General features: G+C 36.3%; 1 protein-coding gene across 2 annotated transcripts; it reads left to right on the forward strand.

Moving 5' to 3' along the window:
• Positions 1-24580, forward strand: HPGD (15-hydroxyprostaglandin dehydrogenase). 2 transcript variants are annotated; one of them, XM_062493615.1, is made up of 7 exons: positions 1-93; positions 263-386; positions 4341-4447; positions 15151-15247; positions 21228-21304; positions 23222-23385; positions 24442-24580. In XM_062493615.1, the coding sequence occupies exons 1-7, from the start codon at positions 1-3 to the stop codon at positions 24578-24580; spliced, it is 801 nt and encodes a 266-aa protein (XP_062349599.1). The 2 variants fall into 2 exon arrangements, with proteins under 2 accessions (XP_062349599.1, XP_062349600.1); XM_062493616.1 differs by lacking the exons at positions 4341-4447; positions 15151-15247.
• Positions 24581-24907: the final 327 nt, after the last annotated feature.

Here is a 24907-nt window from a genome sequence, read left to right on the forward strand (position 1 = left end):
ATGCACGTCAATGGGAAGGTGGCTCTGGTCACCGGCGGGGCGCAGGGCATCGGCCGCGCTTTCGTCCAGGCGCTGCTGGGCAAGGGCGCCAAGGTAAGCCGGGGGAAGCGCGTCCTCCCTTTCCCTCCCCTCTGCCTCCAGCCGGCACCCCCAGGCGGCGGGTGGTGGCAGCCCCCGGGGCTCGGCTCGGCTCGGCTCGGGACCTGTCCGTCTGTCCATCCGCCCGCCCGCCAGCCACTCATTTTCCTTCCTCCCCGCTTAGGTAGCCCTGCTGGACCGCAACTCCGAGGCCGGGCAGGAGAGCAAGGCGGCCCTGGACGAGCAGTTTGAAGCGCAGAGGACGCTGTTCATCCAGTGCGACGTGACGGACCAGGAGCAGCTGAAAGGTAGGAGGGAGCCCTGAGCGCTGCGCTCCGGCGTAAGGCGCAGCGAGCGGAGCGCGCCCGGGCTGCAGCAGCGGTAAGCGCTCAGCGGAGAGTTCTGCAGCACAGCCTGCTCCCGAGCGCTTCTGGCACTGACTCACAAACGACTTGTTCCTGAACCTGCAGATGTGAAACACTGCTACCAGCATTAGTACCACAATTTCAATTTTGTTCCTTGGCACATCGGAAAGAAAAGCCCCAGTCATTTCCCTTGAGTGGTGTGTGTGATATTTTTGCATGAAAGCCTCTGCAGAAGATAATTGCCATTTTATGAGTAATATATATAAGCTTTAAAGCTCGGACTTGTTTTTTATGAGGTTTCAGTACAGATTCCAAGCTGCATTCCCTCGTAACAGGAGTAATAAATTCTGTGCTGGGTTGCAGCGCTCTTCCCATACAGCGCACTTACTTTCATTGTGTGCTGCCATAGCTGAAAGAAGAACTGGCAAAAAGTGGCATGCTACCTGATCATGGGGTTAACTATAGGGTGATAGAAGTTCACACACATTTTGTAGATGCATGGAATAAAAGTAGCTTCCCTCATGAACGATTTGCATTTCTGTTTTCACTTAGTGGATAAACAGTGTTCCCTACTGAGTATCATATGACATTGATGTACCTTCAAAATATTTCATAACAGGCACATCACTTCATCAAAGTTTCATTATTAAATGGTGCGTTCATAGGTAGTGACTCAGATTCATTCAGACTTTGACATCTCTTTTGTCAGTGCCCTTTCCCCAGATTAATTTCTGCCATGCTAGATGTAAGTAGTTTTGGTCTGTTTTCATTCATGACCCTTCACTGGTCACTTTCTCAACAGTGATCATTTAGCATAACCATTCCTCTTGCCAAAAACATTGCTGCTATTCCAGAATTCAGCAGTACTGTCCACTGTTCCAAGCTAACATGACTGTTCCTCATTCTATAGCTTTACTGTTTGTAAGAAAGATGCTGGACTTTAAATCTGGGATCTGCTGTAATCAGCAAAGTTTTTATCAGCTAGGTTGATTATTGACTTTTTCTCCAAGTGGGAGGAGCAAGGAGCAAGAAAAAGCATCCTAGGGGTAGGAATAACATGAGCTTCTGCGCGGGTGTAACCTCAGTGTGCCTTGTCTCCCACAACTCCTCCTCTCTTTAGTGCCAGGCAAGTGCAGGACCAACAGGGTGTGAACTGGGAGCTGGAGTGAGTAGGACGGTCAGCAAGGGAGTTTTTGGAAACAAGTTAGTAGGAAGAAAGCTACGGAGTGAAATTGGAAGTGGTTCTTGCAGAGAAAAAGAGCAAGAAAAGGCGGCTGCTGCTGCTAATGCCTCTGAGATTGTTGCCTTAGTCCTGCTGCAGGTTTCTTACCGTATATTTGCAAGCATGTCTTGCAATCCTTTGGGGATTCTGAGCTGGTTTCGGTGTTGTTTTTTTGTTTTTAACTGCTTTATTTTCATATTTTTCCACTTGTAATTGTAAGCTGCTGCTTAACAAATTTAGATTAATGTCACAATTAGGGTTTAAAGGTCTTATCGGATGAGTCAACTCCTGTATTTTATGTTAAAGGTTGTGTATGTGAATGAAATTCTCCTTTATTTAAACTTTAGTCCTTACAGTAGGAAGCAAGTGTCAGTACTAGAACTAGTATTTCTGAGTACACGAGGCTTATGGGCAAGAAATCATCTGTTTAATCTACTTTTAGGTCTTGCCCGTACTTTTTTCTCTGGTGATTCTTTCACCTAATCCCCCACAAAAATCTCCTATCTCATCCCACTTTTGAAAAACCACCATACTTATTTTTGCCTTCCATGGACGTTTAGGAAGCTCACATATAACTGGTATTTGTGCTGACTTTGCATTGTTTTTCTTACCTTTCCTTTAAAAAGGATCCTTCTCTTATTTTTTCCTTCCCCACTCAATATTTCATATAGTCATCTGCTTTTAATTTTTTATGGTTCCATAAGCACTAACTAGTGTGCAATGCAAACACAGAATTATTCTGTGTTTGAAGAGGGAAGAATAAATCAGCTTATACTGATGTGTAGGTGACAATTTCACTAAGAATTTACAATAAGATTCTTAATTTTGTGGATAGGTGATAGATGGGATTACTGTCAGCAGATAAATTTTTACCAGAAATATTCCAAACACAGATATGCAAAAAAATTGGTCTTTTCTCAATATGTAAATTAGGAAACTATAGTTAATCAAGTCTTTGTAAATTTAATTTAAAAATAATTGGCAAAATTACTATTATTCATGATGGTTTTTAAAGATTGTATTAAGAACTAGAATCTTCTTAAGAAATACTTTATTTAGAGAAGGCTTAAAAATTAGCCAGTTTCCAAAATTGGGAAACTAAGTAAGGATCCAAACTGTACTTATTTCACTCATTGGAAATAGTTAAATACTCACTTCTGCTTCTAATAAAGCCAGAGATTTTCATTTGGCCTTGATGATGCAGAATTAGGAAGATAAGTGACTGAAGAGTTGAGAAATCAGCAAATGAATTGGCAACAAACAAAAGAAAAGAAAAATAGAGACACAGACCAAACCAGAAGATTTATTAATGTTACAGTATTCTGGTAGAGAATAAGAATATTAGACCTGTACAATAAAGGCAGTTGGACAAATAAAACCTGTCCCATTAGCTGCCCAGCTCTTGTGCTAATCACAAGATGATGACTATGATGGACCCAAAGCATTGAGGCAGAGAAAAGGCTGGTGCAGGAAAAGTTTTATAAACCCTTGCAACTGCTGCAGAAAAAGATAGATGTCTGAAAGCTAATGCTGTGTACCTGATTGATGTGAAGAGCCAAGCACTAGAGATCAGAGAAGGAAGATGCTCCTGGGATTAACTTTCAGTGAAGTAATTTCATCAAGGCCTGTCAAGTGTAATTTTGGTATACCTGAAATACTGTCAGTTTTGAGTCAAACACTAAACAATGTTTATTAAAACAATATTGGGCAGGTGGTGTCTTGGTTCACTTAATAGGAAGTATTTCATGATGAGGAACATCATTTGGAAGGGAAAACAAGCAAGCTAGGCTTGCATGCTACATGTCAGATAATGTCCTCAGTCCTAGAACATCTTAGACTGGAATGAACATCTGGAATTCATCTCATCCATCTTGTCAAAGCGGAGCCAGGCTTGAGGAGTTTGCTCCTCAATATGACATCATCATATTTCTCTCTACACATCTTTTATATCAGTTCTAACACTGTCACCTGGGAAAACAAAATGTCATTGTGGAAGTTTCCCAGTTCTTATTTTTAAATTCTTTGGAAGACAGATGACTATTTTTATCCCCCGAAAAAAAAGAAGATTTGAATTTGAGAAACACATTATTAAAGTTACCTGACAACTAGGATATGTAACAATTTACCCATAAATAGGTACGTCTAAACAAGAATTGTGATTAATTATTTGTAGTTGAAATATTCACGTCAGTTATTCATTAAATAAAAACTGTGTTCTTAGGCTAAATTTGGACTGAATGAAGAAAATTTTTCTGAACACTTGAAGCTTTTCTTTTTCATTCAAAATAGATGGTGTCAAGTCCTGGCTTTATTAGATATATAAAACTGCTACAAATTGAGCTATAAATGCTTAATTTATATAATTGGGGTGCCAAACATCCTATCCAATACAAAATATATGAGTGCTAAGAACTTATATTAATGCCTGTTATCAGACATTATCAAACTGAATGAAAAGGCAACTATGTTATCTTAATCCTTCCACTTTCCCTAAATATATCTAATGATGGTGCATGTTAGATGAAGTATTTAATTTCATGTTGCTCACTAATGTTTAAGAAAATATTGAAGAAATTTTGGAAGACTAATATACCATTCATTTAATGTATGCTTTGTATTTTTTATATCTAAATTTCCAAAGTTTTAAGAAATGTCACTCTTGGATCTTACTACAGGTGCTTTCAAAAAAGTAATTGAACATTTTGGAAGGCTAGATATTGTGGTTAATAATGCTGGAGTGAACAATGAGAAGGACTGGGAAAGCACTATACAAATTAACTTGGTAAGCATTATCTCCTTTCACATGTCTATATTTCAGTATTTAATGTTGGAATACAGTTAACAGCCTGTGGTTGATTTTGCCAGATGTCGGAACATTGATTATTGGTTTGGCAAGTATAGCTACTGAAACAATTGCCACATAACTGAGTGCATGGTGGGCCCCTTCAATTGTCTATCCAAGACGTACAGCACTGTGTTGAGGTGCTCAGGTTATCTATCACCAGACAGCATTCTGTTTCCAGAAAATCCAATTAATTCCCAAATAGGTATAAGGATTGACTGCCCAAGGCAGTAGAGCTGCATCTACAGTAGGCCAGTCTGTTTATATGAATGTTTTAGAACATTTTAATTACTTGTGAGGCTCAGCTGGCCTGCGTTAGAGTTGCCATTTGTTGATACTACAAGTAAACTTGTTCTCCCCACTTTCCTCACCTACCATGCCATCATAAAATCCGAGTTTTTAATATAGGCCACTTCCCCATCATCACTGGCAGGAGCACACTACTTGACAGCACTTACTCACTAGAATCAACAATATTCAACAAGCCTGTAAAATTAATTTTCAAACAAACTGTTACCCCTTCTTTGATATTTTCTGGTATCTCATCAGATGAAACCACAATATTTGTTTCTCAGCTGAAAAAAAGTTAATTTCCTTTAGGACATCTAAGATTCAAGGAATGACCTTTCTAACATTAATAGAATTTCTAGGTTAATAAAATTCAGCTTGTAGTCTACCATCTGTGAAGTCCTAATTCAATGGTGATTCAGCAAGTCACTCCATGATCATGCTTACTGCAAAGAAAGTATAAAAAGGAAGCTTTGGAGTTTTCTCATTTGAAATTTGTCATGCAACAAGAAAGCTCAGAATATGAAAATTAGGTGTGTTTTTGTGAAAAATTTTAAGAACACAGGTCCTTAAAATGGTCCTTGCCCATCTTTGAATCCTAATGCCTCCAAATAAAGAAACTAACAAAGTAACTCCAGGGCAAGTAACACAAGCTGTATATGAGACGAGTTGCAGAAAAGGTAATGAGAAAATAGGCATTTGGAAAAAAATTAAGTTTCATAATGCCTTTCTCTTGATATTTTATATCTATTCCTTACATGTTCTTTGAGATTTAAGTACATGTATTTCTTCCTCTTTATTTAATTTCTGAAATGTTCTGAAAAATTAAGCATTAGGAAACTTCATATTGTAAAGTAACAGTAGTTCATCATCCTCAGTGATAGGCAACATCTGTATCTCTTAGTACAGATCCCTTGAATGTAAAAGAAGACTGCATTCTAGACGACCAAGTCCATGTGAGAAATGTGTTTGACTATGATACTTGTTGTCAAGAAAAATATCCTAACTTAGAGTGATGTCTTAATAATTTTTCAATGCCAAGAATTTCAAGCAGAAAATGTTGAGAATTTCCTCCTACTCTATTGCAGAAAACACCAAGTTGGGTGGGGGGGTTGATCTGCTGAGGTGTCAGAAGGCACTATAAATGCTCTGTAGAGCTGAGCAAATCTAGATTGATGGGCCAGGGCCAATTGTCTGAGCTGCAATTAGGTGAAGTGCTGAGTCCTGCACTTTGGTCACAACAACCCCATGAATCGCCACAGGCTTGGGGCAGAGTGGCTGAAAAGGTGCCCATTGGGAAAGGACCTGGGGGTCCTGGTCAACAGCAGCTGAACATGAACCAGCTGTGCCCAGGTGGTCAGGAAGGCCAATGGCATCCTGGCCTGGATCAGCAATAGTGTGGCCAGCAGGAGCAGGGCAGGGATTGTCTCTCTGTACTCGGCATTGGTGAGACTGGACCTCAAATCCCGTGTTCACTTTGGGCCCCTCGCTACAAGAAGGACATTGAGGTGCTGGGGTGTGCCCAGAAAAGGGCAACAGAGCAGTGAAGGCTCTTATGAGGAGCAGCTGAGGAAGACGGGATTGTTTAATCTGGAGAAAAGGAGGCTAAGAGGAGCCTTATCACCCTCTACAATCACCTAAATGGAGGTTGTAATGAGCTGGGGGACAGCCTCCTCTTCCAGGTAAGAAGTAGTAGGACGAGAGAAAATGGTCAGAAGGGCAGGGGGAGATTTAGATTGGACATGAGGAGAGATTTCTTCACCAAAAGGGTTGTCAAGCACTGGAACAGGCTGCCCAGGAAAGTGGTGGTGTCACTATCCATGGAGGTATTTAAAAGGCCTCCAGATGTGGTGCTTGGGGTCATGGTTTAGTGGTGGATTTGGCAGTGCTGGGCTAACAGCTGGATTTGATTTTAAAGGTCTTTTTCAATCTAAACAATTCCATGATTCTACGTTTTTTCTTATTACAAGTAACTGAGCAGAAGAAGACCATAAGTGGTCTCAAGTAGCAGAGAATCTGAAACCCAAGTCTTAGCAAACCTACATGCTTAACTATCAAGTTAGTCCCCTAATTTTTTAAGGGACTATTATACATTATGCATTATACATTATACATTATATTATATTATACATTATTGTATATGTAAGTTCACTATAAATCTCCTAATGACCTAACACACGCTTGAATGTTGAAAATTTTCATAAATACATGGTGGTGACCAGAAGATTATCTAAAATGATCAGAGTAGAAGTTATGTGGGTTATATCAAAGCTGCTGTAACATCCAAATATCTCCACTCACCTATTGATTCGATTATTCTTTCCCTAATGCCAAGTCAACTAACTAGCTTATCTCCATAAGCATTTCTAACTAGTTATGTAATTTCTGTAAAACAAGATATAACACTTTGTGCTTTTTTTTTTTAATTAAAGCAACAGAAGAAAAATAGCTGATTCATGTAATATCTTCCATGAGTTGGTTCTATAGTTTAAATATTCTTTGTTTTGTTCCTAAGAACAGCTGCTAAAGATGCACAGGTTATGCACGCTTATGCATATATTTTTAAATTTTAAAATGGGGAAAAAAACCCTCTACATGCCAGTCATTGTTTTTGTGATATCATTTATATACTGATATAACAAATATTCCCTGCCCCAGTTTAAAGTACAAAGTACAAAAGTAGAGCAGTACAGAGCAAGACAAATCAGAACAAACACATCTGGGGTGTGTTCTTTATGGCTAAAGCAGTTCACAGAACCAGTTGGTCTTCAGCAACGTTTTTAAAGGAGTGTAAGGAAGTTCTCTCATAGCACTGCTTGAGAAAGCATGAAGGTTCAAAAAGTGGAACTTAATTTGGAAGGAAAATGGAGTAAAATGCAATTCCTACTGGTTTTCATTACAGTTTCCTGAAAGAAAGAAAAGACAACTTGATAAAGCCAGGGAGAGGGTGTAGGAAGGAGTACTGACTGCTAAAATAAAAAGATATCATTTTTATAATTTGTATCTTTCTAAAGTATTGAAGTGCTTTCAACCATTTCACTACATTTTGTGCCAAACATCCATTTTTTCATTACTTTATTAATGCACCTCATTTTTATTTTACTTAAGTATTCCAGCAATGCCATCTATTCCTCACCTCAAAACTTCAAATCTCATGGTGTTTACTTGATTGATATCAGTTTGATCAACAGCAGCTTCAATTAGTGGTACTCATACAAGGGTACATTCTTGTTATTATGGCACTTTAGAAAATGAACTTGGTAACCATACAAGAATTCCATTTTAAAGAGATATTACTAGTGTAGTTTCAGCAATCTGTCACACATACATATTCGTGCACAGAGCAGCAGAAGGGTGTATGACACATAAATTCTTATTAAGGGTCCTACCTACAGTCTTCCAGCATGACAGTCTTTATTGCCCAAGGGATCCAGAAATTTTATAATCTGAGGTTTTTTTTAATCTTCAAATGCCTAAAGCAAGAAAAGGGCCCACATCTTTGTCAGCCTTGAACATGTATGTTATTTAAACACAGTTCAGTGTTCTAAAAAGCTTCAATAATCCTGTCTTGGGTTGACATTGTTTTCTGGAACCACTGTAATTACAGTGGCCATTATAATTACAGTGTCTTTTGTCATTCCAAATGCACTTAGCACATTTTATACTAAGGAAAATCCAAATTATACATGGGGTGTTTTTTTATGTTCATGTCAGAGGATTCTGAAAACTGACATAGGTTGCAGTATACAGATAAATATAGCAGTACTGGTATCACCTATGCTTACATTTGAAATATTTCCTAAATCAAAAATTTAGAAGTACTCTATGTGATATTTTGACTACTTTATTGTTTTATTATGAAAAAAAATTGTATATATATTTAAGCCAATTCTCCAAATGAAATTATGAAAAAAATGAAAGCAAAATCACAACTGTCTCCTGTTGATGTGGTAATTTTTGCCGTTTTTAACACCTTCTGGCAAAACTTTAAATTGCAGGCCAGAGCCTGGGCACATCAAAACACCCTAGTGATATGGGATTCAATTATTTAAGCATTGTCCAGAAGTAAGTAGAATTCAAATGCACACATAAAGTTTCTTCAGGTGTATGACAGTCTTATTCTTCATTATTAGCAAAATGTAGAAATATGCAAAAATTTCAAGTTTTTACATTTTTCCTGAGTTTGCACAATTTATTTACATAAGTGACAGAAGTAACAAATTTCCATGAATTTAGAAAAGTCCTTTACTAAAATGAAGCCTACCAACATCTGGTTTGTCCCTGCAAAATACTTAGATTGGAACTACAGAGAAAATAATGCACCACTGTATATTTATGTGTGACTCCTTTCAGTATAGCTCATGGTGAAATACATGTTCTAGCAACTAGCAAACCTTGCAAAACCAATATTTGCTTATCAGTAAGGATCTTTTTATCAGAAGGCCAATGAATGTTTCAGCAGAAACCAGAAGGGTAGCTAAGCAAACATCAGAAGTGATTAATTGAATTTATTTTTGTGACAAAGGCTTCATGATCCTCACAAGACTGCTCCACTGAGCAAGCCATAAAAAAAGGAGTATGCTGCAAGCTTCTTCATACACCTTGCTGGCCTTTCCCAGCATACCAGGAGAAATGAGAAGGTCTGAACTTTTATCCCAGAGTAATGTAACCTGGACATGTAGCTGGATTCAGCTGCTGGAAATAACCACTAGGTCCCACAATAGGGACAAAGGCAAGCACCATTTCTCAGTGCCAGCAACAGAGAAACAAACCAAAGCAAATAGTGCTACTATAGTAGATAAAATGGCAGAGGTGACTGGTTTACTGACAGCCAGTGGCTACCTCAGTGGCCTACTTGCCTATTCTTCAACATAATTTCATGTCAGAGGACTAAGGGTTTAGGGAGAGATGTGGCCAAAAAATGAAAACTGACACTAACCTTGAAATTCGTAGCACAAGGATCCATCCTTGTGCACAAAGAAGTACATAAAGAAGCTTCTAGGTATAATTATTTTTTTCTGTTTATATTGTACTAGGAAGGATAAAATTACTTACCTTAATATCACAGTAAGTCAATGAATTTTTTAGCTTACGGTTTTCGTGTATGTTTACAGTAACCAATGTTGAAGTATAATGAGAAGCAAAGGTTTTGAACTAAGAACATACACCAGCTATCAAAGTGGAATGCTATTCCTATGTCATTCAGGAATATTGAAGGGGGGGAGGCAACTAAAGAAATCTGCACCATAAAAAACTGAAGTTCCCACCTTGTAAAATATCTGTTGACTTGTAGCAAATTATCAAATCCTGCTATATATCCCTTTCTCCTTTCTGCCTCTTCCACTCAAGACTTCTTGTTTTCCACAGTTTGAGTTTGGAAATCCATACTCAAGAGCTTGCAATTTCATTTCATATAGCAATCAAACTAACCTATACATAGGAATGCCAAGGAACTTGCATGCTTGCTCCAACTTGTCTACATCCTAGAAAATCTACGTTAAAAAAAATTAGTCCCATCTTCCTGTCCAACAGCAAAATGCTAAAACTCTCCATGGATATCACAAGTAGCACTTTTATTTTCAGAATTTTGAAGTTCATCTTACACAGATCACAAAGTACTTTTAAATGTTTCATTATAGATAGCAGTTTATTTACAACATTACTGTATGAAAGGAAAATGATCTTGGGCCAAATTCCAGCTCTGTGCTAACCTGCTTTATGAAACCACAAGTCAGTGGCTCTTTCATTTTTGCTCAGTACCCCTAGCACTGAACTATCTCATTTCAGGAACCAACATAAAATATTAGGACTGGTAACTATTTTGTATTCTCAAAGGAATTCATATTACCATATCACCTCGATATCAATATAGTGCTCATCTTCAGCACTGAAGATGCTGATGTATTTTCTCAGCATGAATTACCAGATGCATCAGACAAGACTTGGCAAGCAAAACCTTATTTAAATAGGTGAGAAACTATGTCAGTTGGAACAGCTGCCCTGAAACACTAGACAAAAAAATATCACCATGTACTAAGTCATTTTCAAAGCAATTGTCACTTGAAAATAATGTTGATTAATGATGTCCTGGGCACCATCACCAAAAAACACTTTTTTTTTTTTAATAGATAAGTCTAAAATGAAACACAAGATATGAAGGCTGATGGATATAATGTTTGAATGCAAGAACATTGTACACATTTGCTGAAATTGGTTCCTAAAGATAGAAAAGTTAATTAGTGCTCTACTGAGAACTGAGCCTAATTAGAATCAGAGTTTCAATAGATGTTATCTTTTAGAATGATAAAATTAAATCTGTACAACCAAAGGACACATAGGAATGTGAAGAATCAAAGATTTTGTAAGTAATATTTCTGATTTTGACACCGGCAACTAAATTGCCATTTAAGAAATCATTAAATCAGTTACTGATTACTGACATATTATTCTCAAAAGCAACTGCAAATATTTTGAGTATTTGCACAATTATTTTGCAATGTTTACCATGCTGCCAGATACCATATTGGATTTATTACTGTATGATACTTCAGTATGTCTGATCTCCTCTAATTTAAATCTGTAATTTATGTAAATTAATGCTAGGAGATATTCCCACCCTCACTCCTATAACTTTATTTGAAAGAATCCTAAATTTTCTGCTGGTAGTTGAAGAATAAAATTGCCTCCTTTGAGAGCACACTCAGACCTCCAGTGTACCTTAATGGCCCATCTTCATTATGTGCTGTAGCAAAACACTGTATTTTGGCAAGAAAATAAACAGCACTGTTACTGAGATATCATATGTTTTTCAACATATAGAAGAACAGTAATTTAGATTATTTTCTGACTTCAAGAATACTAATTTTCCATAGCCAGGATTAAAAAAAAAAAAAAAAACAGAAAAAAAAGAGGTAAGCGTCAGCTGTACAAATTTTTGGTTTACCTACATTTAGTTATAAAGCTGACTCCTTTGATACTCTTTGTTCTTGACAAGTTTATGAGCAACATCCCTTGAGCTAAATGCAGTTGTAAACAAAGGAATCATAAAAAGTAAAGCTCTAAAACTCTTTCTTGTACAAAGTCTCCCAGCATATTTTCATCTTAAGCTGAGTCAGACAATTTTTTTTATTAGGTAATTTTTAATTTAAGTTTCCCAGAATCTTTATTTAATAGATAATCTTTGAATTATTGTTGGTTAAGAACATGGGATTAAATTATTAGTCTTAAAAGTACAATTGGGGAACTGCACAATCTGAAAAGACCTTTAGTTCCTTTCATTTAATTGAAAGACATTTTCATCATAACCTAAAACTAAAACAATTGGAAGCAGAAAACATAAATTTGAGAGGATTGGAGAGAGGTGGATTCTTGTGAGAGAATGGGAAATCCAACATGTGATACTTTAGATAAGCGCAGTCTGCTGAGAGTGCAGACAGGTTCTTCTCACCCTGGGTATGTGGTTCAGAGTTTGCCTGCAAAATAATTTATTTTTTTTATCACCCCAAACATCATAAATAGCCATTTCACCCAAGATCAGTCACACTCAGTGAGGTCTTTTGCAAGGATCACAGGTAAGGATTACAGGTGTAAAGAGCAATATCCAAATGGAAGTCTGCATTTATCTTGCAGATCACCTCTCACAATACCTTTATGTAAAGAAGAACATGTCTTCAGCCACCTGAGGAAATACTAAGCTAGTGGATTCCAGAGGGAGAAAAAGAACAATACAGTAATTTTGATAGGACAGCCAAGCTACCACTTTTTTCTTGGTTTATAATTGTGGTTTGGCCAAAGACTCATCTAGCTGTATTAACTCTGAATTAGAAGGAATAGAAATGACTTCAAGGAGCCCCAAGCTACTTCCTTCTTCAGCTGATTTTTTTTCTCTAATCATCCCAAGTGGAATTCTCTTTTCCTGTTCAGCAGGCTGAGCCACTGCTCCAGGGCATGACAGGACCTGCACCTGCTCTCCAAAGACAACATTAACCCCTTTCTTCCTAAAATATCTTCTGTACGTATATACATATATCATACATATATGTACATTGAAAAACATATCCCATGCTTAAGTCCAAATCTGACTTTAATTAGGTGCCAGTAAATTTATGTTCAGAATGAATATACCTTATAACAACACAACCAGGCATTTACAATCTTGGTTTTAATAAATCAAACTTACATGTGAAAATCAACCTTAAACAGCAATAGATTAACCTTTATAATGGCTCTTCTACTTTCCAGGACATGCAATAGGAATCTGATTTGGTTTGGTATGTGTCAAGACACTGAAGACAGTTCTTTTGAAAATTTCTGTTCTGGCGTTTAATCAACAGCATCCTTTTTAAATTAATCAAAATACTTTTCAAATATTGAAAAATCAAAATATGTTACCTTAAACAAGACTTTCCAGGAAATAAAAACAAATCTATTGATGGGAGTTTTTTCTTTAAGAAAAATTTAAAATATTATTTCAGGATTTTTAAATATTCATATTTTGTGGGGTTTTACACTATTCCAGGAAATAGATATTCTGAAAATGTATTATTATAAAAATATCTCCTTAAGTGCTGAAACCATAGAAGATGAGAAGAGATAATTCATTATCAAGATTCCAAAGTAAACTTGGTAATGAGGTCACAGGTTGCTTTCTCTGTCAATGGGCAGCTTCATATTACTTGAAAAATGAACCAGTGATATTAATAAAGTAGGATGTGCACTCTTCCAAATCTGATTCCTATTAAAACCAAAAAGCATGAAGGATAACTGAAATTGAATTAGAAGTACTACTTTATATTTTATAATATTCATGTCTAAAAATATCAGCTAATGAAAATGAAATATAATACCCATCTCAAGATTATTCCAATTTTGCTTTGAGAATTTAGATAGTGGCAGAAAAGTAGCTCACATTCTGGTTTTAAAAGCTTTTTTTTTTTTTTTCTCAGTTTCTCTAGTCACTATTTATTAGGTTTTAGGCATATACAGATTTTTCAGTGTTATTTTTATATGAGAAATTTCTGTCTCCATTATTCTGCAGACCTTCTCTGGTCAAAAATAGTGAAGCAATCATATACACTTCATCTTTTGGACATCCTAATTTATTTGGGTCAATAAATAGCGCTAAACAGTTATAAAGTAAAAAGTTCTCATTTGAAAGCTGAAATAATATTTCTGAAAGACTAAAAGTGTGTCTCAATGCATTTGTCCGTCTTAAGTAGAAATTTTAAAGCAAATATTAAACTGCAACAGAGAGATCTTAAAAAATGGTAAATACTTGCAGAACTCATCACTAATGCAGTAATACTGGCACATTTCTCTATAAAGTTATTATCTTCCACCAGGAGCCTTGTCTGCTGCCTTTTTCCTGCTATTCATTTCACTCTCAGGTCAAGTGACTTTCTGGGAGAAACTCTCACTATTCACCCAGGAGGCTGGTAAGCCAAGGCTTCGTGTGTGTTTGGACCTCTCAGTTTGAAAGTCTGAAGCTCAGTGAGAGGAATCTCAGCAAAATTTCTGTCTGCAGTAGGGTTCAAAAACAGATTTTAAAGAATCAAGATGATACAGGTCTCAGAATTTTTTTTCCTCAAAGTTCTGTCTTTCAAAAAAAAGAAAAAGAAAAATATTTGCAAAAACCACAACTAATATTATGCTAACAACATCTCACATCTCTTAAAAAACTCCTTTTTACCTTCTCTGTATTTGCCTGTGTGAACTAACTTTCATTTGAGAGGAATGGTAAAACTCCTGTAACTTTAGCCAGAAAATGATACACATTTTGAGTATCCTGGGACCAGAAATATATCATGGAACTTAATCATAAAAATTGTGAATTTCTTTTGACTTAAACCTTTTTAAGTATCAATGTTATCTTCAGACACAGTCAGTACTTTTTTTATAATATAGGAAAGGCTGTCTCAACAAAAATTATGTGATTTAGATCAGTTCCTCTGCCACTTATATTTTTAGATAAGGCATGTGTTTCATGCATAAGTTATTTACTTACTCTTTTATTTAATTTTCTTCACAGCTCTTATTTTGCATTTCAATATTTTAGTTTGTTTATTTATATCTTACCAAGAGAAATAAGCAAACTGCTATTATTTCTATCTATTGCAGTTGTGCTTCTGAAGTTGTTGAGTTGCAATACTGTGGAATGGCTCTGTGCTTAAAAACTTCAAATTATAAATAAGATAACTGGTAAAGCAATATAGGTCCTAAACACCACCATAAACGCAAATTTCATTTTGTAGAAGCCCACTAGATTTTTTGAATAACATCAATAATTCAGTAAAATATTCTTAATAGTTTTAAATAATCTTTGAGTGTCTTCAGTAATTCCTTCCTCTCTATACCAGACATCTGTGATCAGAGGAACCTACCTTGGCCTAGAATACATGAGAAAAGGAAATGGAGGCAATGGAGGAGTAATCATTAATATCTCATCCTTGGCAGGTGAGAAAATTTTCTGCATAAACAATTTCTGCTGGGTTTTATTCTTAAGTAAATGAATCATCCTGATCAGTCTTATTTTTTCTTCTCTTTATGGCCCTTCTCTGTTTAGAAATATTTTGAACTTGTTTTCATCATAGAAACAGAAGGAATATCAAACAACCACAAATTTCATTTGCTTTTTTAAACACAATTCAATAGAAGAAAACAATAATTTTCCTAACCTATCAGTCTTGTATTTAAATTTTGAGCCTGACGTAAATTCCTCCATTCAACTCCAGAGGAAAACAAATGTAGCAATATCTAAGACTAGACTGTACATACCTTATTAACAAAGATTGTCACACACACACACTCCCTGTTCCAAGTCCTTTCAGATGTGATCTATCTGTACATGAGAAGTCATAAAATTAACAGTCATATTTCACCACTTTCTTTGCTCACTACTTATCTATGCTATAACTGTATTTCAATTTATCAGTATAAAAATAGAATTCTATGGATCCTACATCAGGTGGGGGTAATGCATTGTGAGGCAGAATTCTGCACCATTTCCCGTAGATATAATCAATGTTTCAGTGACTGAGCTCCCAGCAAAAAAGCACAGCTGAGGGGGAAACTACAGGGAGAATGAAGTCACCTGACAACCTTCCTCAAAAATTTTATGGGGAAATAAGTACTTGCATTCTCTCTTTTTTGTTTGGAGAGGTTGTTCTCTCTTTCTACTGTCAGACTGTCTGTGAAAAATAATGCATATGTTTCCCAACACTCAGATTTTCAGAGGGGCTTCTTTTGTATCTGTGCAGATTACCAAATTCTAGTCATTTCATTCCAGGGTATTCCTACATGTTTTAACAATGAAAAGCCAGTTAAGATAGCACCAGCTATAGTTACCTGATTGTGCATAGGTGTGGATGTTCTTGAGTAGTTTTAAGTCCTCCTATAAACCTTAGCTTTTGTGATAAAACGTCCAGTTCACCCTACTGACATAATGCATATGGATCCTGAAGATGTGACTTAATAGATGCACGTACGTCAAAAGGGCGAGGGGGTCTTATTAAAAGACTCCATGTACCTTTGAGTCAGCATTTGTCATACTGCCTGACACATTGCCTACTGACACTAGCAAATTTATCTCTATAGGCTGAAATGGACATTGTATTGGGTCCAAATTAACCTGAAGGAAATTACTGTTGCTGTGCAAGAGGTCATCAACACAAGTAAAAGATTAAACATTTTCACAGAAACACTGATGCCCAAGGCAGTGCTTAAGAAAGGGTAGGGATAGAAAGTGGTTTGATTCCTTTTCTAACTGGTCTCAAATGATCACAAAATTATTTTGTTTTTAAGACCTACAAGCTTGGGTGTTCTGTTTCTTAAGACAAACAACAGTTTCTTTGCTTTGTTTGGTTTTGCATGTTTGACAATTGTTTCCAAGGTCATAAGGAAAAACAGACTTTAAAAGCTAACTAATTTTTAGTGCTTATTTTTTTACTACTGTTTGTGCTTTATGTTTATAATTCTCCTTTCCAGTCTGAAGGCTTAAGTCCTGCAGTTTATTCCATATATGAAAGACAAACTTCCACTGGCATTCTTAACATCTCCTTCAAGTGTTTTCTTCTGTTGATCATTAAACTTCTGAGTGGTTTTGATCCCCACTGTCCAAGTTCTCTGTAAGATACAGACAGCAAACCTTCCTATGTCTTTCTGAGCAACAGAAAGGATTGTACATAGTGCTTATGTAAAATTCAATAATATTTCTTTTGCACATTAATTAGCTACCAGTGCATCACCATGGGTATTTTGCCAGTGGTTCGGACTAGGGACAGAATCAAGCCTTACACTATTACATTTCCAAACACCTATGGTACTACCGAAATGACTCCTGTGAAGTGGGTGTTTAAAAGTGTTAATTCAGCTGGATCAAAACCAGACCCTGTCTATCCAGTAGTGAGTCTTCCTTTCTTTTGTCTTGACCCTGGACAGAACTTAAAAGAGGGAGAAAAATATGTGAGTACATGCAGCAAGTGCTCAACTATATCTCAAAGATACAAAATTTAATTTTATTTGATTTGTGCATTCATATCAAGACGTAATTCTGCTAAACTAAGATAATGAGAAATGTGTTTTACTTCAAATTTGGCTGCATAAAAACCAATTTCAATGATTGCAGGTTTTGCATTGGAATAGACTTAATTTTCAAATTAAGTGATAGAATGTCCTAATTTTTTTTCTGTAGTAAGCTACACATGGTACCTTTAATTGCATTTAATGCAATATTTACAACAGAGAAAGCACAAAAACTAACTCAAGAGGCTGTTTAAATTACTAAACTTAACATGGTCTTTTACCTTGTGGTGGCTGGTATCTGTACCTTTTTTGCGAAAGGTGAAAGGGCAAAAGGAATTCAAGTATAGGCACACACTTTAGTTTTGATGGCTTTTGTATTTTTCTGAAGGTTTTCTGTGAAACTGAATTTGTATCTGTCTGCATTTTAGGGGACGAAAAAAAAGTTTAAGTATTCACAGAGGGTTTAAAAAACATTAGAGTTTTTTAGCATAGTATCATGCTACATTTTTGAGAGGCTCTTCAATGTGTCTGGATACCTTTCTGCTGCACAGCCGTATCACTGGTTTTATTGCACTGAACTTCAAGCATTCAGATTCTGCAAACAGCTGGTTTGGCTTCCCTTTATTGAAAGCTTCAGCCACAAGAAATACTTAAAGTACCTGTCACAGCAAATTAGCTTTTTTAGGATCAAATCCTATATGCAGTACAAGAACAAAACTGAGCATGTGGTTACATCACCAAGCAAGGACAATACCACAGTGATACAGGGGAGCAGAAGTGTCAATGGCTGCACAACTGCAGCCTTGAGTTCAGCATCATGGCAGAGCTTATGGTCCCTCCCCCTTGTGAAAAGGAAAGTGCTCAGCAGAATCTGCCAGAATGAGGTTAAAAAAAGTTAGAAACCATTCACTTCAGACTTCAGTTCACTATAAAAAAAAAAAAAAGATAGAAATGGCGCAGCTTTGAATTTTTGCTAGGATTTCTGTTTCACCTTTGTTTTGGCACCCAGGAAGACTACGACTATATCATGGGGGTATGCAGTGAGAAAATCAGAAAGGCCAAATTCCAGCTTAAAACTAAAAAGGCTAATAAATCATATTTAAAGAAAAGAACTTATTCAAATCTCTGAGGGAAACATGCTCAGTGGGAGAGCATAACTGGGGAAGAATGGTTAATTCTGTTTTTATCACAGTTATTTGTTCCATCAAAGTGGAATGAAAGGAAATACTGGTTTCATAAAAGCCTACTGATAAAATTCAAACTTTTTGACAGAATTCTTCACCTCCAGTACTAATTTCTCAAGATGTGGTTATTGAAACTATTGGCCATGATAAATAAGGAGTTGTCGTGAGTCACCTGACGCCCTGTCTTCAATGGCAGAGTGATCTTGTCACCAACAAGGAGGGTAGAGTATGAGCAAGGGCAAGAACTGTCTCTCTCAGCCTGGCAGGAACTGAGAAAAGTAAAACAGAGCAGTTAACACTGGAGCACAGGATTATTGCTGGTCTGCTTGAACTGCTTTTGGTAAACCAAAGAGCATCTTGAGTCATCACGAAGTCATTTGCAATTCACCATGCAGCAACATCTAGAGAGAGAAAAGTCTAGCCATAGCAGCTCCCTGCCCATCTAAGAAAGATTAAAACCCAAATGTATCACTTTCCAGAAGTACACTGACCCATCACCATCCATTTGAATGCCCTCCTCATCTTCCCCCCATTATTTTGTGCATAATGGTTTCTAGTCTGTTTTACTGCCATTCTGCTTTGCATAAAATAATTACATATCCATGGCAGCAGCAAATAGAATCCAGATTTTCTAACAAATGAATGTCCTATCTTATATGTTGGGAACTCATTTCTGCTCACTGGTTGAATAAATATGTGGGCAGAGCAGACTCAATATGACACAGTGGTGCATCATAAAATACTTGCTAGGAGAGTCCCTGGGACAGACACATCACCAACAGAGGCCCAGCTCTTCCTAAGGCAGGGAAGTGGCCCAGAGCTGGAAAGCCCACACTGTGGTCCTGAGTACTGAACTCAGAAGCAAAAGTGGGACAAGACTGTTACTGTTTTATGTGAGGAATGCTAGGACTAGTCTTAAATGCTTTATCTAAAAGTGAAATGATTTTTTCTTGGTTCTCCACTTCAGCAAAGATAATTATTTCAATTAGGAAAGAACTGGTTTTCAAAAAAGAAAGTTATTTTTCTTCTCTTCCTGCCTAGTTATTCCTCCTGTCTTTGGCATATAAGTCTTTGAACCTTATTCCACTTCATTACTGTGAGCTGTGCCCTTCCTTTGTTTATTTCTTGACTTTGTTTCTCCTCCCTCTCAAGTAAAATGTAGTTTTTCCTACTGTGGTTAAAAAAGTAAAATTACTTCTAAATTCTTCTTCTGTGTGTCCCAGTAGACGTTGTCTGTTTCATTTCTCTTAGCTGCAGTCTGATTAGAATTTCCTTTATTTAAAGCATGTAAAAGTACTTGAGAGTTTAGGGGGTTTTTTAATAGTATTGTATTATTTCTAATGTGCCAATATTCCAGTGTTTCCAATAGTTTGAAGAATGGTGATCATCAAAAGTCAACAAACAGGAATATTAAGCATTTGTTGTGATCACAACCCACAAGGGACATAACAAAAGCCATCTCATAAAGTGAGTTCTTAAGCAGAATCATAACATATTAATTCAAGTTAAGCAAATAAATACAATTTTTAAAAACAACCAGGCAATAGGTTAAGTTCTTTATTTCCCAGTAATGAACAGTGCTGCCTTCACAGGATCATCAAGGTAGCATTTAAATCAAGATAAAACCTTGAAGCTGTCAGGTTGGTAATTAGAGCTTTGTGCTGTCTTAGAAAGTTCTTTCCTTCAGACAAAATAGATTCCAGAGCAAAGAGCCCAGGCAAGTCTGGCATATGTAATTTTTCTGGCAAATCCATACTTAGAGCTAGATAGTGAATTCTTCATCTCCACTGAGGTAAGTCACACCCCTTCTTGAATGTATCACCTTAAGATTTGAAGCATGAAAGATTAAAAAAATATATGAGTTATTAATTGGGATTACTTCCTTTAGAATCAAACATTAAGGCATTAAAATCACTATCCAGTTTTACAATAGCACATTGAGGAAAACGCTTTATCCTCTGTCTTTCAGGCAGGCTGAAGTTCGCTATTCATAAGGGCCTAATTTTCAGGAGGAACTACATCATCTGTTGTGTCCAGTTCAGCTTTCATTGTATAGTAGAAATTTTTGGCGTAACTGGCATAAATTAATGTGCATTCATGGTCTGTCATTTCTTCTTGACTAGTTCTTTGCCATCAACTCACTCTTACCAGAATTAATTTCAGAGTTTTCTTCCAAAACCTCTGTTCTCTCTTCTTTGTCTACTATAAATAAAACTTTTGAGCTCTCCCATTTAGATCATAAAAGTTTACAGTGCTAGCAGAAAATTTTTATTTTGCTTCTCCTATTCCCACACTTCCCCCCTGAATGCACTGTAAATAATTTCAGGTGTACAGTTCAAACATTAGATATCAAAGCCTATCTAAAATACTTTGCTCTTCTATATACTTTAAATATATTATTGATTCATAGAAGATGCCTCAAAGATCTCATTCTTGAGTGTTTTATTTCAGACTGTGTCCCCTATTTTAAGTCATACTTTATAGATACAACTTTGCCTTTTTAAAGTTACATTTTTTTAATACACTTCTTTTGCCTGCACATTATTAGCTATCTCATTTTTTCCTAACCTATCCCAGATTAAAAAATATAAATTACAAATCCGTATAATTAATGATCATTGTCTTGCATCTCTGTCACAAATATTTTTATACTCTAGACCCGTGTGTTTAAGGTGATGACAAATTAGGAGTATTCAACATTTTGTTTCAGCTACCTTTTTATTTTAAAGGACTCATGCCTGCTGCATTCCAGCCTGTGTACTGTGCTACAAAGCATGGTGTAATTGGATTCACACGGTCCATAGCAGTAAGTATGCATTTTCCAAAAGGGTATCAGCAGCTCCTTGGGAACATGCTCTAAGGTTTTCATGTTCCTTCTCTATAGCCACACAACTGAAACTAATTTTATGAAAGAAAACAAAGCATGTGAAGCACTGGAGGTTCCCTTCTTTCACAAAGGGAGTCCAAAGATGGAATAAGCACATCATCTGTGTGTTTATGACTGATTTGGGGTTTGGAGAGCATGGAAGAAAGATGTTGCAGAGTAATTTAAGGACAGTGGGAGAAGTCCAAAAGCCAAATTGTAATCCAAGTTTTAAAAATATTTTTTCAGAACCCTGTCCCAGTCATTTAACATTTTGGTCTCCTTATTTTATAAGTCAGGTCAATGAACTAAATCCCAGTCAATGACTATAGGCACTTAAGTGTGACTTGAATACATCATTATTTATACTTACCGACTCTTAATACTCTGAAAATGCAAAATGACACGTTCAGGATGGGGCATGTAAGATGACTGTATTCAAGTCTCAGCCTCTGATTCCAAAACTTTCTAGTTAAATTGAACAAGCACTGTAATAAAACAACTTGGAGGGAGAAATTACAACTACACTTTAATAGATTCATCTTAAAGATAATCTACCCATGCAAGATTTTCAATCTGATTTCCAGAATTAATCACCTGAAATTGTACTTTGAACACTCTATCCATATTTTATGCCTCCATTCCCACAAAAATAACTCATTTTTCAGATTAACATAAAGAGAATAGTATGGGTAAGTGTCTCATGTACCATATGTTGACCATATCATAACATCAAGAATATGACGCCTAGTTTTCCATTTTTGTTTTTTAATTAGAATTACAAATATCGCCATCTAAGCGCAAAAGTAAGTAAGAGGAAATGCTGTCTTTAAGGAACACAAGAATGCCATGGAATAAAAGAATAATAAACATAGTGAACTACAGCATTTTACTGGAAAAGCCATACAACCTGATGGTGGGTGGGTCAGATACCTTACATCTAGGACTTCAGTTTCTTGTCTCCCCAGACCAAAAGGGCAGGCTACCATACCATGAAAATGACATGTGACTTACGTAATTGGGGCCCTGTTAAATGTTAAAATAAATAGAATGCAGTGTTTGACAGTTATGGTTATTTTGGGGTATATCATATATAGTTGATCAGTTCTGTGCTATTGCTAAAAAAGTTCATCCTGCATTTGACACATACCTGGATGTAGGTCAGACTTCTTTGCTGCATGCACACTTTGGTAGAACCACAAACAAGGGATCCTACCTCTCCCAGAACAGCTTGTGCTTTTCTTTCATCATGTTCCTGAACTGCTTCCTGAAAAAAGCTGTTCACAGGGACTTTCCAGTGGAGATGCTCAGTAAAACATTCATACCTTGGCATGGATAACAGAGCCACTAGAAAGGTTTAGCATTACAGTGGTAGGGGTAGAGAACATACTATATTTCTGCTGATGTGAGGAAGGTAAATACAGTATCATAATTTTATTTATTTCAGAGTTTTCTTTCAATAAAAAAAAAGCTCCTGTAAGATTGGAAGCATACATTTAGGAGAACTTTTTCTTATTTTTGCTTAGAAGAGTTATATCATCACCCTAGAATACTGTTAATGGCATGCTAAAGAGCCCTAAGAACAAAAAATATTTGAAAAAAACCAGCTTCACAGAAGGAGTTCTGATTTCTTGTAGAATTGTTCTCCTAACAAATGAAATGTGCTTTTTATTCCAGTAATCTAGTAGGATTACTAGAGAAAACATGATTCAAACTTAGTTGTTAAAACAGTAGTAAAAAATCTCCTTACTTAGCAAGGCTGAAAAGTACTTTGTGGTAAATATCATTCTTTGAAAATTTGCTTACACAATACTGTCTTAAAATGTTGATGACAATTGCCTACCCCTTTCTCTTTTCTAGTTAGCTGCTAGTATGGAAAACTACGGTGTGAGATTCAACACAATTTGTCCAGGATTTGTCAACACACCAATTCTCCAATCAATAGATAAAGAAGAGAATATGGGACAATACTATTCATACAAGGATGAAATAAAAAATATGATGCAGTTCTATGGCGTGATGGAGTAAGTCAAGTCAGATGCAGTGCAGTTCGTGCACTTTTTTGATGAAGAACAAAGACACACTTTCAGCAAAATTAAAATAAAAGGAAAATGCTGCCTCAGATAAAAGACTATCAAATGCGTTATCTGTATAGAAAGAAAAGATGGTAGATATCTAAGCCTATTTTAAGAACACCCTCTTCACAGTGATATATGCCTTTATGCATTTCCATTTCCCAGCAAAGTCCAAATAAAATTAGCAAGTTAAATATAGTGATTTTAGTTTTTAATATCTTTTGGTGCTCCCTCATGAAGTTGTTTAATCAAACTTGTGAGATACAGGATATACAATTTGCACTGAATTTTCACAAAATTTTCAAGTGAACCAAGATGGAAATCAAACCAATAACTGCCAAAACTGGATTAAGAGCAAAGTAGCAACCACCATGGATCAGACCAGAGAGTTACCTGGCCCATTACAGTCTTGCCAACAAAGGCCAAAAGCAGACAGCTTGGACAGACTGTGAGAACATGACAAGCATAATGTGACATTTTTAAGTTTCTTAGCTTCTAACAGGTAGTTTCCAAGATGCTTCTATGCAAAGGAAATTTTACAACTATATTGTTTCACCTGTACTTTTCTTTATGTAAAATACTTTGCACCTATTGACCACAGCAAACTGTATGTGAAATTATGCTAATTTATATGTCAGCTCTGCTAAAGAAGCAGGATAAATCAACAGCAAAGAGCTGCAGAGGATTTAAGGATTACTTCTGTCCATTTCCCTGACAGAGAAAACTTTGATAGGAAGCCCAGTGGCAGCTGAATGTCCACAGGCATTTATCAGACACTAGAGCAAACAAATAATGATTTGTAAAGTAGCCACTCTAGATGTATATCCTGATTGAAGAGAACACAGTTCTCTCCTGAAACACTCATACCACCTCTGTTTTTCCTCAAAATAAATTTGTTCAAATGCCAATTTTCTAAAATTTCAGACATAGAGATTTGCATTGAGTTTCTTGTCCTTTTTACTTGCTCTATTATATCATGACTCTGAAATAACTTCTTTTTTTCAGCCCATCAATAATTGCTGAGGGATTGATAACCATAATTGAAGATGATACTCTGAATGGAGAAGTTATGAAGATCACAGCATCCCAAGGAATTCATTTTCAGCAATATGGCCAAACACCTTTTGCATCATCAAAAAGATAAATAATTTTTTGTGCTAATTACTTTTAGCTTTTCTTAAATAGAAAAATTTTTGAAAAAAGTAATTTTTGGGGAAAAAGGTTTAAGTGTTTTTCCTAGAGCAGTGGCAGTGTTCAAACATATGCATCCTAATAACAGAGATAGGAGAGAAAATCTGTTGTGGGAAGATGTTACCACTCTGTTCTGATTCTATAAGCACTAGTAACAGTATTTATTTAGTAGAATAAACATACGGCTCTGAAGCCTTTTTTTATAATTATTTACTAGTAGGGGCCACTTTTTTTTCGTTCTGGTTGTTCTGATCTACATACTCCAAGTATAGTTTAGTTG

The sequence above is a fragment of the Cinclus cinclus genome, chromosome 5, assembly GCF_963662255.1.
Source record: "Cinclus cinclus chromosome 5, bCinCin1.1, whole genome shotgun sequence".
NCBI lineage: Eukaryota > Metazoa > Chordata > Aves > Passeriformes > Cinclidae > Cinclus > Cinclus cinclus.